Raw genomic sequence first — 26,635 nt, forward strand, 5'->3', positions numbered from 1 at the left:
TCGTAAGTGATTCAAAGAGTTTGCACGAACCAAACAACTTTAGTAGTTAAAGGGATGGTTACTCTCTATAGTAGTCCCCAGTTTAAGCACAATGTCGACAGGATGTTTAAGTGTTTATTGTCAATGAGTCTTTCAAACATATATTACATTGATAGCTCTTTACATTAGCCACTGCAAAGCTCCCCACAATTGCATCCATGTATTCCGGGAAAAGACATAAAATTTTATGTTAGAGAATAAATTTACAAAATTTTAGATATGTAAATAAATTATTAATGAAAATACAAAAAGAAAAATTTAAATTATACGATGATTTGAAATTTTCAGTAGAAACGACTGTCTAGCCCCCACGATCAATCTCTGGAGAGATCTGTATTTGGTTGCAATAATATTGTTTATTCAACATTTTATCTCTATTTATCGTTAGTGATTCAAAGAGTTTGCACGAACCAGACGACTTTAATAGTTAAAGGGATGATTATTCTCCCTAGAGGTCCCCAGTTTAAGCACAATATCGACAGGATGTTTGAGCGTTTATTGTCAATGAGTCTTTCAAATATATATTACCTTGTAATCATCCCGAACTAAAAAAATATAATAATGTTTGATAGTTTACATTGGAATAAGCATATAGAATTAGATTAGTTAAATCTTAATTTTGTCCTAGCCCCATAGATAAAATTTTTAAATCTTAATTTTGTCCTAGCCCAATAGATAAAATTTCCCAGCAAGTGAAATTAATATGCAACAAATTGATCTACATAAGCTTAGAAGAATGGAAAAGACAAGTGCAATTTATCTGAAAGAAGTATATTTGAGATCAAATCTACATAGAATTTCCTCTTACAACAGTACGGCTCTTTCAACCGGAGAGGGTAGGGAAACAACTCTCGGACCGAGTAAGCCCTGGACCCCGAATCTCACCCACCTTCCTCGTGGGGCTACTCGGGGTTGACCTCAAACCTCTCGGACAATCCAAACACCTCCTAAGAATACTTCTCATGGCAGATATGAGATGAATTGTAGGATCAGAAGGCGGTCCCGACGAGACGAAGTCTCGGCAAAAATTCATGTGCCTGGCCATTGCTTCCTCGGTGCTGATGAGCCTGTGTGTCCTCGTAATCTCATCTTTCACTGCTTCAGTACACAGCCCGCAGATCCATTTACCTTGATATCTTTCTCGTACACGTTCGACATACGTCGGGGTACACTCCTCGGTCAGTCCGCAGCAATCGCACTTCACCGACTCGACTTCGGGTTTTGCCGATATTGCTTGAGTTTCTGATGATACCGCCATGGTATCGCCGATTATGGTTTCAGACATTGCCGATAGCGCTGTTCGAAGCAAACAAGGTATAAATAAGGTGAATAAACAACTGTTTGCTTCTTCTTCTGTGTTTCTGTTTTGACGTGAATACGGTGAAAAAGAAGTGAAAGAAGAACGTTGACTTTTGAGATATGTTACACCTTACCTAACGTTTAGCTGGCGTTAGTATTATTAACGACTAATAAATTATCATTCTTTTTTTGATCGTTCATACAAGCCAATCATCAGTAATCTAAATGCATCGGATTATGTTCAGATTTGCTTTTGACATAATACCCAGAAACAGCAACAGAGAAGAAAAACAAAATCAAAGTGTGTTGACAAGAATTACCAGAAGATGAAACAAAACTTTGGGGTTCTTCTTCTTCCTTCTTGTGGTGCTGTGGGTTTTTAGGCGAATACGTGATGTTATTATTATTATTATTATCTCTCCTTCTCCCACTCTCCTTCTTCCAGCTTTCCAGCAGTGAAGAAAATCTCAGACATGAGAATCATTTCCTTCCTTATTTTTTTTCTTTTCTCTCTTCTTTCTGGCTTTCTCTAAAAGTACAAAAACTCAAAGACGAGATCTTTCTTATGAACAAAAGCCAAGAGATTGCTTTTTGTTTCTCTTCCACACAATTCCCCTCTCGAAAGCGGTTGCAATAAATGAGAGAAAAATGGGGGGCACCCGGAGCCAATCATATAAGTTTTGTTAACTTCAACTCAATGCTATTAGTTAAATGCTATAATCATGACTATATAATTGCATACATATTACGTCATTAATGTATTTTTAATTTTAAGATATAAAAAATCGTGCTTTAATAATTATACAACTTTTTGAAAATAACAAATTATATAATTTCTTTATTACTTCGCCAAACACTTTTTATTAAATATTTTTTTGATTAACACTTTTTATTAAGCATGAATCCATATTACACGGTTTTTTTTTATTTTTTTTATTACAAGTATAATATAATCTGATATTAAATATGTTTGTCTAAAGTTATTATTATTATTCCATACAATTGATTAAGAGAAAAATAATTAAATTAAATATATTGAATGACCCGATAAAATGAATGTTATTCTTTTTTTTTAAATTAGAATTTAATTAATTATTATATATGATTGTGTTATTAACGAAAAATTATAAATAGATATTATTTTATAATTATTTTATTTTTTTTAATAATCAAATTATCTATTTTGAACAGAATTTTTAGAACCGAATGTTTTAACTAATAGATTAATATTTGTATGATTGAAAATTTTGAATTTGAATAGATTTAAATATATGTTAAAAAGGAAGAATTTTGAAATTATTATTATTAAAAAATTATTTATATAATTAAACATTCATTTTTAATTGATTAATAAAAATAAGGTATTGAAATATGTTTTTAAAATAAATATCAAGGCATTTTTCATATTTAGAAATAGAAAGAGAGGCCAATGATTGAACTTTTAAAGGGTCGATTATAGTAGACTATATTCCACATCATCGATATTTGTTTTAAGTGAATCCTGATCGTTCATCTCTTGATTGCCAGCTAAGCTATATCAACTTGGAACAAACTATTTCATTCCTTCCTTCCCCACTAATAATCTTCCGCCACGTGCGACCCGAAATCGTGTAAGGGACAACTTCGAAGACTCTCCTTCTGGATATCTTTAATTGTTAGGATGTTTAAGCAAATAAACTTAATATATGGTAAATGTTAATATTTTTTTTAATATTTTGGGCAGAATGCTATTTAAAATATTATTTTTTTATCAAAAATTTTAATATTAAGCGCTATCTAAAATGATATTTTTTCTACTGAAAATGTTAATATCGGAAATAATCATTTTCGGTAACGAAATTAACATTTCCGGTAAAAATAACATTTTAGGTAGAGTTCTACCGAAAATATTAAAAAATATTAATATTCTCGGTAGCACATTTCTTTAATATTATATTAGACTTCCATACAGCAGAACTACCTTTACTAGCTGGATATATGAAGTCACACACTTATGTAATTAAAACGAATGAAACTATCTCAATGATTAACATTTATTATTATCTTTTAAGATTTTAAATTTAAAAATTGTATAAGTTAGAATTATGAGTGTTTATTATCAAATAATAAAAAATAATTGAATATATATTATATTATATTGATATTAGATTTATAAAAAAACTGATTTAATATATGATGTCAGAGTTCTTCATTCATAATAAATATTCAAAGATTTTAAAATAAATATCATATATTAATATTAAATTTTAAAATAATGTCATATATTAATATTTATCTTTAAGTTTATAAGATAAAGTTCAAAAATATTAATAATATAATAATCAATATTATATGAAAAATAAAATTTTATTTAAAATATTACCTTTAAGATAAAACTATTGAAATAATTTTATCTTTTTTATAAATAAATTCATCAGGTTACTTCAATAAAAAAGAGATTCTAAATTTGCATAACTATATCTGTGAAGTATATTTATGTTATTAATAATTAATAAAAATTTTAAACAGATGTTATTTTATGCTCACTCAAACTATTCATAAAAAAAATCTTAAAATTAGAAATAACATTTTATGTGTCTAAATCATATTTCATTGCAATTTATTAAAAAAAATTAACAGAGTCTAATAATAATGTGCTACATGTTTTATTTTTATTATATTTTATTTGTATATTTTTCTATATTTTTATAAATTTTATTTCCCCCCATAATAGGTATCTTAAATTTAAAAATATTTTAACTTTTTTATATTTTATATTTTTATGATCTTTAGTTTTTTTTTAAAAAATTAAAATTTATATTTTGAGGTATTGTTTCACTCAACCAATCAATTTTTTAAAATCTTTTTTTTTCTTCGAAAAGTTATATACTTAATATTTTGTATGCCCAAAAGTATTTTGGCTCTAAAAATATTTTCCAATCGTAATATTAAACAGGGCATAAGTAGGATTATACAAAATTTTGTTCACAAACTGAACTGAGTCATGGTCTAGTTCTAAAAATTTGTGCAGGGTTGAATTTGATCCATCTTGATGGCTTAAAATTAATGTTAATGTATTATAAAATATTAAAAATATTTTTATAATTAAATGTATTTTTTTAAAAATATTTAAATTAAGATTGAAAATAGTTTTATTTCTTATCAATAAAATGAGGTCAATGATATATATAAAGTCTTAAGTTTAGATGATACAATATCTTCTTAAAGAAAATATAATTAGGAGGAACAATCGTAAATTCTAGTTATAAACTTTTTTTTTTAATTGAAAAGAGTCTAAACATTTAGGGTGTAAATGAATCAAGCTTTAACAAACGAGACAACGTTCGTGTTCGTTTATTTATTTTTAAAGGTGTTCATGTTCGGGTCGTGTTCGTTTAATTTTTTAATATCATGTTTGTGTTCGTTTATTTATTTTTAAAGGTGTTCGTGTTCGTTCATTTAACGTTCGTGAACGTGTTCATTTTGTAACGGCCCAAACTTTGGGCTAATAGTTTCGGGTTTACCCGAGAGGCATGTGGACCTCATGCATTTCATAATTTAAGTCGTTGGGCTTAATTGTGTTGTGATTGGATCCAATTAGCCATAAAAAATGGATTTTTTCATAGTAGAAAGATGAGAATGAACCAAAAGCTTAATTATCCCATTTTAAAAAGATGAGAGCTTTATATCTCCCTCTTCATCTTCTTCCCTTCATTTCTCTTCATTCATTTCCTCCTCCTTCATATTCTCTAAGTTCCATATCTCAAAGTTAAGTTTTTGGGCATCTTTCACACTTCAAATTCGTCCTTAATCCCTCCAGCAAATCGTTTTGATGATTCAAAGCCTTGGTTTTCTTGTTTGCTAGATAAAGTGTGGGTTTTTACTATCCAAGTCTTGGAAGAGAGTGGTTGCTAGTTAAAGAAGCTTCATTTAAGGATTTCGACTGCAAGGTAGTGTATTTATAATCCTTTGTGGTGTTAAGACTTTAATAAGCATGATGATTTGTTAAGATTTGAGTATTTGAATATTTTAGGGTTTATGCTTGATTCATGCCATAAAAGACATTTTTTATTATCTTAGATTGTTTTTTTAGGGTGCTAGATGACCCTAAGTAACTTCCATAAGCATATAACATGATTTAAAACGAAATTAAGACCCTTAAGATCATTTTTGGGTGTTTTTCGAGCTTAAATAAGGTATTTCTGGTTTCAAGTATCGATATTGGATGAACAGTATCGATATTGGTTGAATTGGGACTAATTTTGGGAAAATGATAGGGAGTATTGATACTTCCAGGAAGAGTATCATACTGCCCTTATAGTATCGGTATTGGGCCAATTTTTAGCAATAAAATCCATTTTTGTACCGATACTCATAGGGGTATCGATACTTGACCCTAGAGTATCGATACTACTCACTTTGGATGGTTAGATTTGACATTTTACTGTCCATAAAAGTTAAAGAGGATCCGTAATGGTGGAACTTAGTCCATGAGGGACGCAAAGAACCATGAGGGCCTAGAAACACTTGTAAGAGTGGGTTATAACCGAAGTAAACATACTAAGCATAATACATCCAAGTATTTTCAATCGAGTACGTATCAAATAATTAAAATCGAAGATTGTTGCAGAGGATATACCGACAAGCGATGAGATAAGTAAGTCAGATTCTTTGGAAACAGTAATGAACTGAGAACGTGTAAGTTGTCCTTCAGTTCAAGGGGCATTGAAGGGAAATACGATAATAATGACGAGAGTATCACTACTCAGTAATGAACCCAAGTCAGGTATCGGGCTAGCTAGTGTTACAGCCAATGAACAACAAACACAAAAATCATCGTTAAGTCATGAAATGCATAGAGACCTCTTCTAAGATAGAAATGACAAAACACCTTAAGTAACGATTGATCAGAATAGAACAACTTAATAACTAACAATAGTAACAGACTAATAAACCCTTTCATAATATTCTAGATGAGAGAATGAGAAATATATCAGATAGTGAGGGGATAACCTCATTTTAGTATGTCCAACTATATTAGGGTGTAACCAGGCTACTTTAATTGCCCTAGTGGGGAATTGTCAATGCGTGAGGCACTAGGGCACGAGGCCTGAACACTCACGAGAAGTGGGTTAGAGATGTCAGTTTTGTATGGCCTTTGGGCCCTTAAATATACATGTATAGTTACATCAATCCAGTACAACATATATCCTTAGAGCTTGGCTTGACGACTGTGTGAGACGGACCCAATGCTTCAGTTGAACGAGAATTGTACCAATGCTATGTGACACTAGGTTCCCCCTCCATGATCGACTTGATGACTATGTGAGACTATGAGATCATTTAACAACTTAGTCAGAATTTTACCGATGCTATGCGACGTCAGGTTCCATTAGTTAACTAGTGTATAATGGCTATATGAGACCAGATACTAGTCAGGGTTGCATTCAGATAATGCATAACAGATTCATTGTTGCATTCAGATAATGCACAAGAGTGTCAGTGTCGTATTTAGATAATGCATAGCAAATATAATTAGTGTGGTCAAAGATCCTTTAGAGCTATACTCAAGGAGAAACCCTTAGTAGAGGATTAAGGGAAGCATGAGACTCCTACTTTAGTGATAGAACAAAGGATTAAGGGTAGAACTTGATTAAGATCATGCATGTACCTAACTCTTAGTACCATGTCTTTAGCATGCTTGTGTTTATGAGACTCAAAATGCTGCTCTATATTAGCGATTATACTATTGGGCTTGTAAGCTCAACGTTCAGATGTTTTTTGTTTGTAGGTTAGTAACTTGAGTTGTTTATGGAGCACCGTCAAAGCAGGGCTTCCATCATCTCCCTTAGAGTACTATATTGTAGCTTTAATAGGCATATGTATTCACAAAACCTTACTCATGTATATGGTTTATCAAACTCTAAGTTTGTATTATTTTGATTTAAAACAATGTGTCACGGAGCTTCGATTTACAAATTTTTTTATAACTATTATTTATGCCTATTATGGTACCATTCAATATGTTTTGAAATGATAATGAATAAATTTTGAAAATCAGGGGTTGTCCCGGCAGCCTAATGTGGCATATTCATCCCAATCAGGTTTAGGATGTTATACGTTTAACATTCGTGAATATGTTTGTTTAACGTTTGTGAACATGTTCATTTAACGTTCGTAAACATGTTCGTTTAGCGTTTGTGAAAATGTTAAAAAATGTTACCAAACAAACAAAAAAGAACAAATTAAACAAAATCACCTGATAAAACTTATATAACATTCACAATAACAAAATACAATCTTAAAACATTTTAGTAGTATTTAGAAACATCCATAAACATTTCCATATTAAAACATCTATCAACATATCACGTTTTAAAATATACTTAAAAATAAAATGGAACAACTAAATCGGGCAGACTACACTGATGTAACAAATGGGTCAATCCCAACAAAATCAAGAAAACAACAAAATCATACAACAACAAAAAACCCAAGATACATCACCTGCAGATCGTCACATAGTGAACAACACAATCAAAACAATAAAAGAAAGTGGCAGGCACAATCAAAATATCTTCCTAAAACATTATATCACCTGCAGAACCTAAGAGATAGAATCAAACATCAAGGATGAGAAGGAAAAAATATAACAACTTGAAAGATAATTTAAATTACTAAGGTTGATAATAGGAATTACTAGGTCATGGATTATATATAGACTATAGTGATTTTAAAAGGGTATTCAAAAAGCATGAAGTGATGAGGTTATCTTTTTGTTGTGTTTGACAATTAATAAGCTATGTATAACCCCTTAAAACTTAACTAAATTGTATTGACAAAGAAAAAAATCAAATTGGTGCATGAAAATTAAATACCTTTAAAATTCTTTAAAATTATAACTTCAAAGCAAAGAAATCTCTTTAATTTCTTCTTTTTCCTACATTAAAAAAATTAAAATAAACGATCAAATTAAATAATATTTCAAAAATTAAATAAATAGAACAAATACTTGAAAATTACTTACTTTAGATTTCTTTTTCAACCCATAAAAGTTTTGATACTAATAAAAATAATAAAATAACTTTGCACCATATCAATTCCCAAATATGAACGATATGCATCAATCAGTCTACCCCAGTACTAAAAAGTAGATTTTGAGGTAACTGTGGTAATAGAAATAAACAAAATTTCACAAGCCATTTTTGATAAAATTTAAAACTTGAGACTATTAACCTTCCACCACTTTAAGGTATCAAAATCACCACAATGTTCCTTACAAATGAACTCTCATTCTTCCAAGTTTATATCTAGTTCAAACTTCACATTATTAACTATGTCAACACTTCCAATGTATCTCTCAAACTTGGGCCTCCCAGTCATAATTTCCTTTGCTCATTCTACTAGTGATAAATGCATTTTTGACTCCACTTTCTTGCACGCCATTTTCATTGATGTACCAACATTGGCTACTGCATATTCATCCACATATTTCTTATAAAGCTCATATAAAAACTACCATACACAATAAGAATTTGTCTAGGAGCTTCCTCTTCAGAATAAATGATTGTTGGGTAATCATGCTAATTAACACAAGAAATAAACAAACAGTAAAGAAAATAAAGAACACAAGATTTAACGAGGTTAGTTAATTTGCCTACATCCTCGGGAACGATGAGTGGTTGTTTCCTAATTATTAAGAATAATAAAAAATTAGGTTACAATTACAGAATAAGAGCAACCCGGTACATTACCAAAATACGTCGTTCGCTTCGTCCACTTTGCTCAACTCTGCTCCAGCATTGTCCCTCATTTGGTATATGAGCCATATCTAACAATGATACTAAAATTGAAGTCAATCAATTGCATATTGTTCCTAGGATCTACTATAGAAGTAATAGAAATCACCTTTGTTTTTCTTAATTTTGGCCGATACGGCGTCCGATCGTCGCACCTTCACCGTTGTTGCACTTTTCGAGTTGTCTGAACAAAACCCGACCAGTGTTACTCGTCCCCTTCATTGTATTCTCGGGGTTGTTTAGTAAGATTTCAGTTCTTTTATTTTATTTTTTTCATTGTTTGGTTGGATTATTGGGTTAATCTGAGTTGGAATGGTGTTTAGATGAATTTTGGTTAATCGACTATCTCTCTCTATCCTTATCATCACCCCACGCGCTAACACACATGTTGTCGTACGTGGGCTTGCCCAACGACCAAACCTTCTTGATACCAAGTCAACTCGAAACTGAGTTGATCGAGTCACTCAGACTGAGTCGGTCGAGTCAACTCAGACTGAGTCAATCGAGTCAACTCAGACTGAGTCAATCGAGTCAACTCAATCGAACTGAGTCAACCAATTGACATGGTCGTTAAACAGACCCATTGACTCTAACTGAATTGTTGAATTTGGCTTTGACTTTGACTTTGAACGCGTTGAATTTGACCAAAAAGTTAACTTTCTGAAAAAGTCCTATTTTATGTTTTCGATATCCTGAGTCCAAATCTGAAGTATTTTTCTTCAAATTCTAACCTGAAAGCCTTTGGATGACCTTTGAACCCAAGCTTGCATAATTATTTTAATTAAATTAGTTAAGGAATTTTAAAGAAAAAACAATGAATGATGTATGACTTTGGGTTATGATAGGTACATGTGTTTCTCCGATCGTTCGATTGTTCGACCCAACTCTTCTCGATCTGTTCGACCGTATGAGTCGTGATTACATGTATAGTTCTACTTAGTGCATTATTTTGATGATAACCCTGTTCTGATCTGATTTAGGATCGTATGCTACTTTGTTCGTAATGAGTCTGGTGCTCAGTAAATCCCTCAGATTGACCCGTTTCACGAGGTGTGTTCCTACTTATTAATCTATTTAAATATATATAATGAACTACCATGTGCTCATACTTGTTTAACTGATTTTGAAATATGATTTCGTTTACTGATTTCCGAGTTTGTTTTCCCTAGTCTGAATTTTTTATTGTGGTACATGTTCTCTGGATTATTGTTACTGTAAATGTCTGATTATGATCTCTGATTTTACCAGTGATATCTGAATAGTTTATTGGGTACTGTCTGGGTAGGTGTATGGGTGATTTTGAAATTATGATTTCGTTTACTGATTTTCCCGAGTTTTGTTTTTCCTAGTCTGAAATTTTTTATTGTCTGGTACATGTTCTCTGGATTATTGTTACTGTAAAATGTCTGATTTATGATCTCCTGATTTTACCAGTGATATCTGAATAGTTTTATTGGGGTACTGTCTGGGTAGGTGTATGGAGACTATGAGGTTCAACTAGATGGTAATTTCTTTCTGTTTTGATCTTTCATATTGGACTCCTAGATCTAGGATCTAGGGTAAGTCCTTATAGATGCATGTTATGGGGTTTTTCATATGGTTTACGGGTGGAGGGTAGTTATCTGTTCTAAATAAAAACTTTACTGTCATTTTTACTTTGTGATTTCGGAAATCAGATTTGAAATGTACCAGCATGTTTTATTTTACACGTATTGGAACACACTGTACTCTCTCACTCCCCCGAACTTTCCTTTTTTCAGTTACTTTTGGATAGGCCTTCCAGACCCCGCACTTGGAGTATCAACACATTCCGTGTAGAAATTTTGTTGTAATGTTTACAATCATCTGAAGTGCATTTATTTCTAGTGACATGTGCCTATTATTTTGATATGCTGGTTTATGACTAATTTATTTTCACCTTTGATGTATGAAATTATTTTCTTCACTAGTTATTTATTTAATCTATGTTTTATATTACATAGTTTGAGTTTTATCTTTATAATCATGTTTTTAAAGAAGTTATGGTTTTTTAAGTGTGAAAATTATTTTGGAAATTTTTATTGTAATCCACTAGATCTGGTCAAAACATAGAGGTTAGGTCTAAAGGGTTACAATTAGTTGGTACCAAAGCCTTTGGTTTTTTAAATTCTCGAACTGTGGATGAGTTTGAAGCAAAAACATATTTTTGAAATTTCTTACAAAACAAGTTCTGAAGGCCATGCCAACAAGTTTTTACAAGTTTTATCTTGTACAGTACTCCAAGTGCCAAACCTGACCTTAGGTTTTATCTTATGTAGTGATATTTGAAACCCTCTGAGATGAGCACTAGATGAGGTCGTCGACCTAGTCGTTGGCGAGGTCGTCGACCTAGTCGTTGGCGAGGTCGAGCGGCTATGTTTGCTGACCCGTTAGATGATACACGTGTAGATCCCCACCTTCGATAGATACTTCTGCTTCTCCGGATCCTATGACCCTGATAGATCTGCCTCCTGCTCCTGGTATAGGTTTGACTACCCCTGTTAGAGGAGCATAAGATTTTAGGACCAAGCCTACTAGTGTTGTTCTGGATGAGAATCTCGTTAGATAGTTTCTCTAGATGGTTCAGGGTATGATTAAAACCGTAAGCGTTACACCCAAGGTGCAATAACTACAGAGACAACCATCGACGGTCGGCGATGGCTGGAAATAAGATGAGATTTGTGCGATGGGAATTAAAATACAATTTTAGAAGTATTGAGCCTTTCTTAAGATTTGATTTTTTTTTTAGGTTTTTCTAAATAATATTTTTTATTTTAAATAAAATTTCTCAAAATTATCATAATGTAGCATGTGTCACTTAACGGAGTTTTAACGACAGATAACAGCTGAGCACATAAACGTGTAACAGAGAAAACATTAGACATATTTTTAGCGAAAAATTCTTTAGCCACTAAAATGGTTTTCGAAACATAGTTTGGACACTTATTATTGTATTAAGCATAATGATGCGTTTGGTTTATGGAATGTAACATTACCTCCATGAATAATATTACCAGAATGTAACATTACCTGACACATTACTGGGAATGTTGCATTATTGTGTTTGGTTTGTTTAGCAAAAATATAAGATTACAATATTTGATTAAAGAAATAAAACATTATTAGAATGTATTTTATCAAATTGTCTTGTTATATATTTATTTTTTAGCAAGTTGAATTCAAAATATTCAAATGAAAATATTTGTATTAAGATCATAGAAAATATAAAGTTTTATTATTTTTAAATTATATATTTCTTTATAAAATTTAAATTCTTTTTTTTTAAATCTAAAACAGTTTGAGGATAAATTTGCAATTTACCCTTTATAGAAAATTTTTATTCAACGACAATAGAAGGATATTTTCGGGGAAAATTGTCTTAAGAGCATTTTAGTCCAAAACTGAGAAATGACAAATACCTAGACTGGGGAAATAACTTTTCCAGTCAAACACCCCCAGAATGCCACTGTGGAAATGACTTATTACTCCTATTAGAAATTTTTGCAATCCAAACATGGGTATTACATTCCGGAAAAAAAAATTCCCACAGATAATCTTCTTTTCTACCGTCCAAATGCACCTAAGAGATAAAATTCTAAAATTTTAAAAGGAATAAACTTATAAATTCTAAGATGAAAAAAAAGTATTATTAATAAAATATATCCATGATATATAATAATTTAAAATTTTTAGAAAAAGTATTCCTGATCAAGAGCCAAAAGGAGACACACGCCGTGGGGATGAGGAAAATACAATCTAATATGATTTTTCCCTTGATTCAATTCAACATATATATACTAAGAAAAAGATCCCCAAAATAATTTGTTTGCAAAAAAAAAAAGAGTATGGATTTCCTAACCTACCTCTCCAGAACATCCACCATGATCCAGGTCTGGTTCTCAACATTCTGACCTTGCTCCTCTTCAAGCTCCTTTATTAGTGTTCTATTGTCTTCTATAAACAGGCATGAAATGATCACTTATCATGCTCTGGGAAAGCCGCAATTTACTATACAATGATCTTGGTGTAAGGAAGATCCAATCTTAGGCTCCTTGTCCTTTGCCTGTTATCGGAGTCAATGGAGCTCGAACTATCACCTTCAGACTCCACCTCATCAGACTGAAGTGTAATTTATGCATTATCTTTCCAGCAGGGAAAAACCTGTGCACTCCTTTGTTTCCGGAACTGAAGTATCTGACTGCCCTCACCTCTCACCTCTTCAATGGCTGCCGCTTCTTCTTCCCTTATTGGTTAACAACATCAGTCTCGTCACCTTCAGGCTTATCGTAAGCTCATGCTCTAATTGTTGCCACAACTCAACTTCATTCATGCGGTCTCATGTGAGTTGTGGCTTATGAGCTCCTCGCCACTTTGATATCAACATCTCTACTGTGATGTCGTTCATCAAAGAACATGGATACTCGATTTCTGAAGTCCATTCAACTGATGAAGCACAGGAAGTTCTATGGCTTCTTTTGTACTTGAAGGGAAGGTGTAGGAGAGCCTCAAACGCTTCTGCTTTCTTGGTGCTAGATTCTATAGGACTTCCTTCTTCATTCGAGTTTGATCGAGCAGCTGAGCCACGATGACGGGTCCAATGCATGACCAGGAAGACAAGTCTATGGTGGGACGCCTCCATGCTGCATGAGCCATGCTCTGTGCTCTCTCATAACGACCTATACATAACAATTCTAAGAGAACTAAGGCCGAGGAATGAGAATTAAGGTAAATTCAACTGGATAGCATTTTAGAACTAAACAGGATCTAGTAAAAACATCTTAATGGAGAAGTAAGAACTGGGTCATCATCAACTACCTGTGTACCATTAGAAACTGGGCGTAAAATTGCCCCAGCCCCAGCAACTTTGGCTTTAGCACTGGCTATAGATGGAAGGCGAGAACCCAACGCTGAAGCAGATCGATAAACAGTACTTAGAATCTTGTATGCTCAATTTGATTCCTCAGATCATTCAGCCAAGCAGATGCTGTCACCTGAAATAGGAAAACAGTTTCTTCATGATACATATTTGATATTACACAACCTTTAAGAAAATGAACCAGACAGTCCAACAACATTTCAATGAAATCTTATTTGTTTCGAGCCTAAAATCTATCAGCTATCAAAAGCCACAAACCATGACGAGGACAATTCAATCACAACGCGGGGGATGAAAGGAAACCAGAGACAGGCAGACAACTGAAGGTGAGGCCATAAGAGTTTTCAAGCCAATTATTTATTTGCTATTAAGGGCTTCAAAATCCTTCTAGTAGAAATTACCATGTTTCATTGAAAAGCAATAAAAGCTTAAGGAGCACATGCATATCAAATGAAAAATGCAAGGTACTAATGTCTTTGCTTGCAGTAGAAATATCTCAGCATCCCTTTGTTTCACTAGGAAAGAATGTAATTTCTAAGTGACTGCAATCATTTACCTCAGCACGCAAATCATCCACAGAAGCAGCTGAGAATGTAGGCACCAAGTCAGCTCCATTATAATAGAAGTAATAAAATCAGTCCCCGAGTCTGCTAACTCCCATGTCATACAAGCACTGCATGTAGCATAGATCAGTCTTATAACTACGTTCAACGAATGAAGGTATAACATTAAACAAACATCCTAAGCGTAGGTCATGCTGCATTACAGCAGAGATGTTCAATACAGGAACAAGTGGCATCTATTCTTGGTGGCTAACAGAAGACAGAGAGGACAAACCTGGAGCAAATGTGACACAGGTTGTTGTTGATAACTCCTTTCGCTCCCGCAACACATACGTTAAAAGAGCACCAGTTCCTCCTCCAATGAATGCCCTACAATCTGTTAAAATCAAATTCAATAAATCTATTAATTTTAGCAAATTTAGATCATGTAGACGGGTTCATTTGTAAAATAATTAAAAGGTCAAAAGATTGATATTTACCCAATTAGCAAACTAATTGGCAGATTATTGTCAAGCAAGATATAAACAGAAAATAGCCACGGAATAATTATAACATAAATTGCAAATTATGCCTTACCTTAACCTTATAAGCTGGATATTGACCAAGCGCTTCAATAAGACGAGAGTGCAAGCTTAGCTATCCACCGAGCAGCTGCTACCATTCCACATAACCTAAAACTAAATCCTCACCACCCTTTTGCACAACAGAGTGATGGAATGGAACTACAGCTCCAGTGCAGCTGTCAGGGTATCCTTGATACTGTGTGTTCCACGAATTAGCAGAAGAAAACATTGTTTTATGGTCTACTAGTATTGTAAATGCAGGCTTCAAAATCTGCAAGATTTCAATACATACAAACCACTAATCATTAATTCAAAAGCACATAAACAATACAATTGAATTATCATACCTTTGAAAATTGACTATAATATTAAAAATCTACACATAAGAAATCCAAAAGTAGGGGGGTCAATTGAAACAAAATTTCATAACTATATATGACTTACTCCTGCTTTGGGTTCTTGGAGAAGAACATCTTCCTCGCATAACCGTCTCCTCCAAAAATAAAGAAATGGTTTTTTGAAAAATGCCAACACAAGTCACAAGTTTAACAATATTTAAGTTCAGCGTTATATCTGGCCCTTTGAGCTCAATGCTATCTTTACCACCAAATACACTCAACATGTAAATGTCCCTGAAAAAAATATGACTATATTTTATGCAGAGCCAATATCAATAAATCAGTTAGACAAAAATTATTAAGAGTTTCTATAACACTACTTCATAAAACATAAAAAACTGATCTGGTTATTGATTACAAAATAAAAGAAATTCCTTGAGGCGGTAAAGATATCATGTTAAGTCTTATAATTATCTCAATGGAATAAAACCAGAGCATTGTAGGAGAAGCAAGAGTTTCTGCCTAAGAAGAAACAAATTCATGTACAGTTTATTGACTTTATAAATATCATATGAATTTAACTTTGATAAAAAAAGAATCTAGGGTTTTAAACTAAACCGATAGGAAGAGCTACAAAAGCAAATCACTAGTTCCAATTGATGCTCATGATGAGGTGCAACAGGTTTATAATGCTGAAATTTATAGACATGCACAACTATAGCTGTCGGACAGATACATGATAGATATATACTCAAAGTCTGAGAAACATGCAAGGGTTTAACAAATTTAAAAACAGCTAATAACATTAAGGGGGGAAAAAACAAAATCATTTGCAATGTATTCAGCCTTCCAATGAAAAACCTTACCATAAAGATAAATCTCAAGATCTAATATTAACACTGCAATTAACAATAAGTTCAACGGCTGTAGATTTAAACTAACTGGTACAGAATCAACGTTCTGATAGGAAAAAAAATTAGATTTATCTTATACAAATTAAACTACCAACATTTTTATGAACCACTTTCCCCACCATTCCCGAACACTCATATCCTAGTTACAGGAATATATTTTTCAATCTAAAACCAAGAAAAATGAAATCAATAAAAATAAGCATGGTGTCAAACAATACAGCAGCGGTGAAAATCAAAGAACGCATACGGTACCTGCCTCTTCAATAAGAAGTTGATCCCAAATGCCAAATCCCTATGGGCCACTTGCCGAGAGTCTCAGAGTATGTAAACCTAAGAGTTTCAGACAATGTAGAAATCGTCTCCACCCATGTTGCAGGAGCTTGAATTAACCTATGTGAAATACGGTCAAGTCCCAATTGAGAATTATTGGATAAATCATTTCCATTTCCATTATCATTTTCATCATCACCAGAACTATTCGTCTGTAGTTTACGATTCAATGTATAATATAAAAGGGCAGCTGCACCAGCTGCAGTAGCCTAGTTGCAGTTGCCATGAGTTATCCCTAAAATATTAAATAAAAAACAGTTATTTGGCAGAAATTCGACAAATTCAAATATAGCCCAATATACAGAGAATGCTTTTTAAATGCAAAATGAAAAAAAAAAAAAGAAAAAAAGAAAAGAGAAACGGTCATGATCTCCAGCATTATAACCTTCTATTTGGCTGCTAAGAAAACGAAAGATACCCAAATGCAATTCCTATTTCCAATAGCTAACATGCCTCACCGCAATGAATATTCCACGGACTAAACCAGAAAACATATATAAATACACGTAATTCGAAAAGGGATACAAAACCTATAACCTAAACATGAGGAAAATCTTTGAAAAGAAAACTAATAACTCGACAAATCAGAATATTATATAATTAACGAACCGAAGTGTTCGATTGTCACTGAAATTCTCCGATTTGATGCGATAACTACCTTCGTGTATAAGACCGGTTGATCACTCAACGCGTTAACGAATGTCACTTCCTTCGATTTTTTTTTTGGGTTGGGGGATATGGGGTTAATTAATAGAATTTTTTTGTGATGCCGGTTTAGAGTACACGTGTCTGAATTTAATTAATCGAGAGCTAAGAAATAGGTATTTTTTAAATTTTAATCCGACCTTAGCTTATACGAGGAATTGTACTTTCCGGTCTTGGGGAAGGGGTGGCAAAGGTACAAGGCTTGACAGATTTATTTATGACTAAAAAAAGTATTGTCGGAAATATTATTTTTTAATATTTTTGATAAATATTATTTAAAATTTATTTTTATCGAAATTTTAATATTAGACGTTATTTAAATGTTTAATATTTTTGATAAAACGTTATCTAAAATATTATTTTTTTATCGGAAATATTAATATGAGTTATACCGAAAAATTAGTTAGCGAAAATAATTTTTTCAATAAAAAAATAATGTTTTAGGTAACGCCTTATCGAAAATATTAAAAAAATAATAGAATATTTTCTTAACCTTATATTAAGAGTGTCGTACACAACAGAAGTACCCATATTGTTGCCTCTCAAGATACACTTATAATTGGATTCAGATTATTAAATTTAGATTATTTGATTTTTATTAGTGTAATAGAATGGATTGTAAATGAAATCAAAACATTAATCTATATTTTTTGAAAAAATAAGTGCTAATACAATCAGTTATGTTCTGAGTAATATCTTTTCAACACGATATAACTTTTACAAATACGATATTAAGAGTTAATTGTATTACATCACAATCTATGATCCTCATTTTAAATTGATTCCTAAATTTTTAAATATTTCGTTTCATCCTTAAATTATGATTTTCATTCTAAATTAGTCCTCAAATTTTGAAATCTCATTTTCATCCCCATGCTATGATCTTCATTCTAAATTGGTCCCCAAACTTTAAATATTTCAATTTTATCCTAAATTATTCACATGTACTAATCACATCTCTTGTTAATAAAATCATTAGGCAAGTTATATTATTCTATGTTTGAAAAAAATATATTTAGGTTAAAACTACGGTTGAAATGGATTACATATTTGGATGAATAGGGATTAAATTGGAAGACCTAAAGTTTAGGGACCAATTTAGAATGTGATTCATAGTTTGAGGATGAAATTTAAATGTTCAAAAGTTTAAGGACTAATTTAGAATGAGAGTTATAGTTTAAGGATGAAATTGGAATGTTTAAAAGCTTAAAGCTTAATAATTAAATTGATTATGCAGATTTCTTCCTTCAAATAAGATGACAGTTTAAGCATGCAATTAGGGATGGCAAACGGACGGGTCGGGTGCGGATACCCCCCCCCATCCCCATACCCATAATATTTTTCAATCCACCCGCCCCCACCTATGATGGGTAAAAATTTTCAAATCACACCCGCCCACGCGGTTATATTCTCAAATCCATCCCCACTCCCACTACCCATTGGAGAGAACCGGCTAGACCGCCTGACAATAAACTTAAGTTATACATAGCAACAAACATAAACAAAACACATCTATTAAGAAACATAATAAAATAAACAATGATTATCTGAGTTAAGTGTTATATAGATCTTAAAGTAAATAAACATCATAATAAAAGACATAATTAAAGTCTAGAAACATAAATGACAAACACATAATGTTTTTGTTCTTTGGCACAACATTCTAAAATTTCAAGCAATACTTGTGACATCTGATACTCCCATTACAATCATCATTCTCATAAAACACACATAAAACACCAATATTGCAAAATATCGGTTGAAATTTGAATTTGAAAAAGTCATTTTCAATGCGTTAAAAATGGAGGTTTGAGAAGCACAAGTGAAACACTTAATTCTATTCAGTGCGTTAAAAATAGAGATTTGAGAAGCAACGATCTGACTCTGTTAGCAAAAAACGTAGGTGCTCAGTCACAAGATACTGATTTGTAGAACATTAAGAAATTAAGCTTAAAACAAATATTAAGATGAATCTAAAAAATAATTAAAAATTAGTACGAGCAAATAAAAATTAAACTCTTAAAACGAAATGCAGAGGAGCTTAAAATGAAATGACTACGGAATTGACTCTTACAAAAATTAAATTTCAAGTAAAAAGGAAGAAGAAACATACCTGAATAAGCTGGAGAGTGAAGACAAGAGGTTTGAAAGAAAAATTTATGCATAAACTTATCCCTAATATTTGGTTAAACAAGTTATATCTTATACAATTAAGATTTATAAATTAATCTCTTAAAATTACACCTAAATTCATAATGGTCCAAAATTTAATGGATATTAGTTGGGCGGGCGGATGTGGGGCGGGTGGATGCGGGGCGGACAGATGCGGGGCGGGTGGATACGGGGCGGGTAAGGTCTCAAATCCATTACCCGCCTACTACCCGCGACGGGTACCACTTTCTAAATCCACACCCGCCCACTACCCACTAAAATTATACCCATCCCCGCCCCAATTGGAGCGGATGCGGAATCCACAAAATTACCCGGTTGCCATCCTAAATGCAATTGCTTATTCACAATTTCTTTTGACATTTGAAGAATGTATATAAAAGAAATTAACCCATGAAATACATGATTTATCTTATAGTTGCACTTTAAAATACCAATGCTTCGGCCAGCCCAAATTAAATCTAAGTTGGGCTCAAGCATTGAATGTAGGTTGTTTTTTATATTTAATTCTGGTTATTTTTTATGCTTGTAATTCGTTTTTTGAAATAAAATCAGTTAATTGTATTAAATAAAAAGAAAATCTAAATTATAATAAAATTTACGACAAAATCGTAGATTAGATACATAATTGAGAAATTCTTCTAAAATCATTAAGAAACTAGCCACTCAATATTATATCAGGACCATACAAGGAAAAAAATGAAAATCTCTTCCAAAAAAACTCGAACAACGGGTAGATACTAACAGATCTGACTGCTATGACAAACCAATTACAAATAAGGGGTTTAAACTATTGAAAAAACACAAACAACGTAAATCAGAGCCAAACATCACGGCATAATTATCTGGGATTGCAAGTTACGTATCTAATTTCAATTCGATGGTCTAAAACAGGGAATATTAACGAGATAACAAATAAGCGCCATCAGGCCCGTCCATGAGTATGAGCAAAAGGGACACTCGCCCAGGGCACCACTTACTCAGGACTAAAACTATACATTTATTATAATTAAAAATAATAAATATTATTAGTGACTCATTATTTATTATGTTTTGTCCATCCAATTATTTTTTTCTTCAAAATCTTACTTAACTTTTTAATTTTGTTTCTTTTTTTTTAATTTTTTTTAGCATTGCTGTTAATTTTTAATAGACTTTGATAGAGTTTTATGGAAATTGAATGAAAAATAAAATCTTTTGGAACAAATTGATTTATAGTAGTTCGACTTTTCAACGAAAGTCTACATCCACTACCTTAATTTTTCACCACTAAGGATTTTAACAAATTCAACTAATTATTCTTATCTTTAAGGATAAAGTGTAACCTTACAACTCTATCTTTTAATGACTAAGGCAGAACCACTCTAGTTTTCTAAGGCTAAACTACAATTACACCCTTTTATAAGGTTTCTTTATGTACTGACCTCTAAGCTTGGTAGGTATAGTGACATTCTTCAAGTGTCACTTGAGTGTTTTTATTGTATTGAATGAGTTTCTAATTATTATGGCCTTAGGGATGAATTATAGCCGTTGGAAGCATTATTCCACTTAATTTCTGCACCGTGGTTTCGAAACCAATAGAGGAGTTTAGAAACCAAATGGGGATTTAGAAACCATATAAGGGGTTTCAAAACCAAACGAGTAAGTTTCTGATTGGAATAGAAATTTTTGAAACTTTGAGCCTTCTGTCGTAGATGTTTCGTAACCTTCCTATGGAGTTTTGAAACCATGCTCCAAATTTTGTAAAATTTGTCACGTTTTGTATTTTAAAACTATTTTTAAATAAAAAATTGATCGAGTAAGTATTTTAAAAAGTTTGACGAAGTTACTAAACATTAAAATATACTTTTTCAAATTAATTTTAAATTTAAATTTTTTGAGTCATTTGAATAAATTCAATTAAGTTTAAAAAATTTTGCCTTTGTTTATTATATTAAAATGTAGGTTATAAAACTTTTTAAAAATGATATATTAATATAAATTCTTACATTTTTCTTATACATGTAAATCAGTGATACTTAACATCAAAGCATCCACATAGGCCTACCATGATTTTGTAGTTATTTTTTTTTAATTATATTCCATTAGATTTTAATGTAAGGGTTTGTTTTTTTTTTCTCTTTTCTTTGTAGATGATTGTACAATAGTTTTATTAGTATATTATGGGCTTTAAAAATGCTCAAGTAGATATTTAGTATGTAGCTTGTATTAAATTGACTCTTAATAAGTAGGGACGAATATGGATTATGTTTTTATCAATTTGACTTGAACCAGTGAAAACATACCCTCAGTCTGAAATCTAATTCGACCTCGAGTTAAAGTGGTTTTACTCGATCCAAAATTTAATCATTTTGAGATAAAATCTGCACCCGACCTGATTCAATACACACATAGGGTCTGGATCCACTTTCAATATAAAAACATCTTTTAGATTTACATAAACTTATGATAGTTGGATGAGTAGAATAGAAAGTTGAGATTAACTCCTTATTTTTCAATAAACATCTTCTCATTTTCTAACTCATATATATGACATGATCCACTTACACATAGTGGAAAAAATTTAGTTTTACACATTTTTATTATCGTTTGATGAGCGAAATAGACGATTGAAATTAACAGTAGGAATGAGAAGATATTCATTGAAAAATAAGAGGATAATCAAAACCGCCTATTTTAACTCACAACATCTTAAAAAGGTGTAAAACTAAAAGTTTACCTAGGCGTAAATGGATCTTAACTCTTTCTCTCTCTCTCTCTATATATATCTTAATTTTATTTAATAAAATAAGGATCTAATTGAAAAATAATATATAAAGATAAATATTATTATAATATTTATCCTTGAATATAAACTATAATACATATTTTTAGGTCGAATCGAATATTTTTCACTATAACCCGAACACGACCAATTCCAAACTCAATCAAAAAATCCGACCTTATCTAAACCTAATTTTGTTTTATAAAATACCCAACCTAATAGAATAGGTCGAGTCAAAACCTGTCGTGATTACATCTCATATCCATCCCTACTATAAATATATAAAAATAACATTTTATTCATTTTAATATCAATATCAGTTTTAAAAATGTAATTTGTTTTTAATTTTTTAATCATGTTGTTTCTGAAATCTAAGACATAAAAAATTATATAAATTTAATAAAAATTAATTATTAAATAAATATACAACATTCTTCGCAGAGGTAGGAAAACTAGTACTTATTATTTTTTTATTTTGGTAATAAGAGTAAAGCCACTAGAACTAGTGGGAGCTTCTTCTTCCCAGCGTCCTTTGGTCAGCGCTGAGGGTGCTTTGGATTTCAGGAGGTGGAGCTAGCATGTAAACCCAGAGGCCTTCCTCTATCCAGCTTGGCAACTTTATCCGTAAGGGAGTTAGTTTCACAAGGTATGCCTCACCTGGACTGTCCACTTTCGTTGCAAATAGCCACGGATTCGTCGCAACAGGGCCAGTTCATGGAGAGATGGGTAGCTGTCGAGTCTTGTAACTATTTCCTTGCTATCAAGCTCTACCTGGTGACATTTAACACCAAGGGACCAAGCGAGTTCCAATCCGTCGAGTACTGCCCACAACTCTGCTCAAAGTATGGATCCATCGGTGTTGAGCTTGGGCTCCCAGGTTCAAGTGCTGACATTTAAGACCAACTTGATTTGGTTTCCTGGTAGCATGGGATCCTTATTTATCTTCATAATGTGCGCTCACACCTGGCCGAAAGTATGATTGCCATTGCCAACCTTGGCCTTTGAAGGCAAAGCAGTTACTATTCTTCCAAAGTCACCATATCAGGACACTGAAGACCTGTTTCCAGTGAAACTCTGGGGTATCCATACCTGCACTATTAGTCAAATTGAAAAGTAACCAGTCCAGTAAAGGGATTGAGAAAAATACCAATATATTGCTGAGGGATTAATTGAGTCCAAATGATCGAGCAGGGTGGCAGTCAAGAAGAAATGAAGTATAGTTTCGTCAACTTCACCACACACCGGGCAGCAGTTGTCTTCCGTGATGCCCCGTCTCTTTCGTTCGTCTTGGTCATGAGACGGCAACGAAGGACAAGCCAAATAAATTTCGAATTCTTTGAGGCCCTTTGAAATCCCAAGCTAAGTTCCATTTATCATCGCTGGCATCCCAATTTCCTTTGTTCAGCAAGCTAAAAGCAGACTTAATGGAACATGCACCCGTTTGATCCCATCTCCAAATAGGGAGATCACTATCCTTAGGAGGAGGTATAATTCTTTGGACCACGTCTCAGAAAGCAACCGATGCAAGAGGGAATGGTCCAATCACTTCTATAAGACAAACCTCGCAAACTTTGTGATACATGCTCACAAGGCTCACATCAAGGAAGAAGTAATAACTCTTCCAAATGATCCACTCGTCCAGCCTTAAAGAAGAAGACCAGAACAGTGGCAAAATTGCGACAACGTTTTGAATGAGATATTGATCTTATTTGGTCAACATGTCTTTTGTAGATACAACCATCTGTCTCTTATCTTTCCAACGATTCTTGAATCGTATCAATCCGATATCGGAACTCAAGATATGACCATTTTACTAAAGGCGGTGCATGCAGGAAATCCTATACGGGATTAATACGGGATTTTGTAAATATTACGAATTTTCAATATTTATGATTATTTGTGATATAATTTAATATAGGATGATGAATTATCTTTTAGGATCATATTTTATTTTATTAGGAATTAAGGTTGGGTTAAAACAATAATTTATATTAGGTTATTAGGAATTAGAGTTAAGACATGGTTAGTTTATTATTATTTTATTCTTTAGTTATTTAAGATCTTTAGAACTCAACCCCTATATAAAGGAGGTTTCATTCAACTTTGTAATGAAGATTTCTTCAATGAGAGTTCGTTTTTGCAAGTGATGATTGCCTTGTGCCTTCGAAGCTTCTTCTCCTGGAGTTCTTTCAAGTTCTTGTGAGGGAGATTAATCTTCACACTCCAATTTGCCTTTTCATCGCGACTAAGAGTTGGTTAGAGCCATATTATCGTGTTTGCCTTTTCATTGTGACTAAGAGGGCTCGATAGACACTTATCCATCTATTCCACAAATCCATCCTCACCATTATCATCTTTACCGTTCACATTCATAAGGGAGATCTTTTGATTTCTTGGTTATCATACTTACTTTCAATTTCTTTATCTTTTGTTTCTTGTTCTAATCTTGTTTTACCTTGTTTCCAGTACTTAAAAGAAACTCTAAAAGACCCTAGTTGCTGCCACCACCTTCCCTATTCATCCCTCTTTGTTCTTCATCGAGTCTAGAACTTTCTAGGTTTGATTCTTCAACAAGAGCAACGTTCATTAACCCGCCACCGCTTCCCTATCAATTGGTATCAGATGGGGCCAATTCTTGGAAATAAGCAAAAATCTTGCTTTCTTGCATACAAAACCGTCAAGGTACCCCAACGGAGCTAGTTCAAAGAAGATTTATCGTTTCAGGAGGTTTCTTGACGCATCGAAAGACATTCAAGAATTTTTCCAAAATATTTGGACACCGGATGGGCGGCAATAACAACAAGACACTTACGGCTATCTTAGCCGCACTTGCGACTCACGACTCAAGTTGAAAGATTTGATGAAATCATGAGAGAACGACAAGAACCACAACTGGATCTACCAAACCAGAATCCAAAACCAAACAATGCTAAACTTTTGGTACCCGGGCGAGAACAACCACGTTTCCAAGCACCCGAACTCTTTGCAAAACCAAAGTTCACGATCCCATCTTTCAAAGGAGATAATGATCCAGACAGGTACATCGAATGGGAAGGAAAAGTTGATCTCATGTTCGCATACCATGACTGCCTCCAAGCTAAACAAGTTCACCTCATCACCAGCAATTCGAATGATATGCTAGAACTTGGTGGATGCAAACAAGGAAAAAATCCAGAACTTCCAAATTCCAACAATCACTTCTTGGACTGATTTCAACAAACCATGAGGAAACGATTTCTACCGACACATTATACACGAGAAGTTAAACTACGACTACACCAACTTCGACAGGTATAAGTTCAGTTGAAGAGTACTATAAGGAGATACAGTCCTTACTCAATAGGGTTAACATAACCGAAAAAAGAAGAGGTCATCGTGTCAGATTCTTCGTCGGCTTAAACTCAAACATCACTGATCTTCTTGATTTATAAGGGTACGAAAACCTTGAAGATACACTAAAGAAAGTAATGACAATAGAAGCACATATCCAAAGGAGATCTCGATTCAGTGAACATTACCAAGGTACTTCATCCTCTTACCAAGGTAATCCTTCAAATCCTTCATTATCTTCTACTCCATCTTCTCTAAAAAAGCCAAGAGATGACAAACATGACAAGGAGAAAGAACGACCAGCAAAGAATGACACACTTCCAGTCCCTAAAGATCAAATGATAATTTGTGAGGAGGTAGGAAAAGCAAAAAAAGAAAAAGTTGAGAAAGAGGCAAAAGCAAAAGAGGTCACTAGTTACAAAAGCCAAAAGAATAATGACCCATGGGAGGTGAGTGAACCTAAATGTGAGAAGAAAAGAGTGACTCAAAATCTATGTGTGAGCACAAAAGAATTGAGAGAGAACCTTCTTTACAACCAACCTTGCATCCTTGTTCGCTTTAGGGAATCAATTGTTTCGATTTCTAACATTAACAAGGATTTGCCTAGTGTGTTTTCATCTCTTTTACAGGATTTTCGAGAAGTGTTAGGTGATCTACCTAACGAGCTACCACTAAAAAGAGGAAAACAACACCAAACCAATCTAATTCAAGGTTCCATCATACCTCGTCAAACATACAATCTCGAAGAAACCAAAGAGTTGGATTTGTTACAAAAAGGCTACATCCAGGAAAGCCTTATTCGTGACGCCATCTTAACGACGAAACATGACTTGAACAACTCCACATGCTTTATAGTTCGTGCACAGGGAATCCATGTAAATGATGAGAACATAAAAGCAACACGAGACTGGCCCACACCATCTTCTATCGCCAAGAGTTGTCGAATAGT

General features: G+C 32.9%; 1 protein-coding gene and 1 pseudogene across 1 annotated transcript; both read right to left on the reverse strand.

The window, feature by feature from the left end:
* Positions 1-773: 773 nt before the first annotated feature.
* On the reverse strand, positions 774-1,969 carry LOC120193260. The gene is made up of 2 exons (XM_039195801.1): positions 1,659-1,969; positions 774-1,335 (listed from the first exon to the last, which is right to left on the reverse strand). Exon 2 carries the CDS (start codon positions 1,322-1,324, stop codon positions 863-865), a length of 462 nt encoding a protein of 153 aa, XP_039051732.1. The 5' UTR covers positions 1,325-1,335; positions 1,659-1,969; the 3' UTR covers positions 774-862.
* Positions 1,970-12,993: 11,024 nt separating this feature from the next.
* LOC120193293 lies at positions 12,994-23,726 on the reverse strand (annotated as a pseudogene).
* Between the last annotated feature and the right edge of the window lie 2,909 nt (positions 23,727-26,635).

This window comes from Hibiscus syriacus, unplaced genomic scaffold (assembly GCF_006381635.1).
Source record: "Hibiscus syriacus cultivar Baekdansim isolate YM2019G1 unplaced genomic scaffold, ASM638163v2 tig00116994_pilon, whole genome shotgun sequence".
Lineage (NCBI taxonomy): Eukaryota > Viridiplantae > Streptophyta > Magnoliopsida > Malvales > Malvaceae > Hibiscus > Hibiscus syriacus.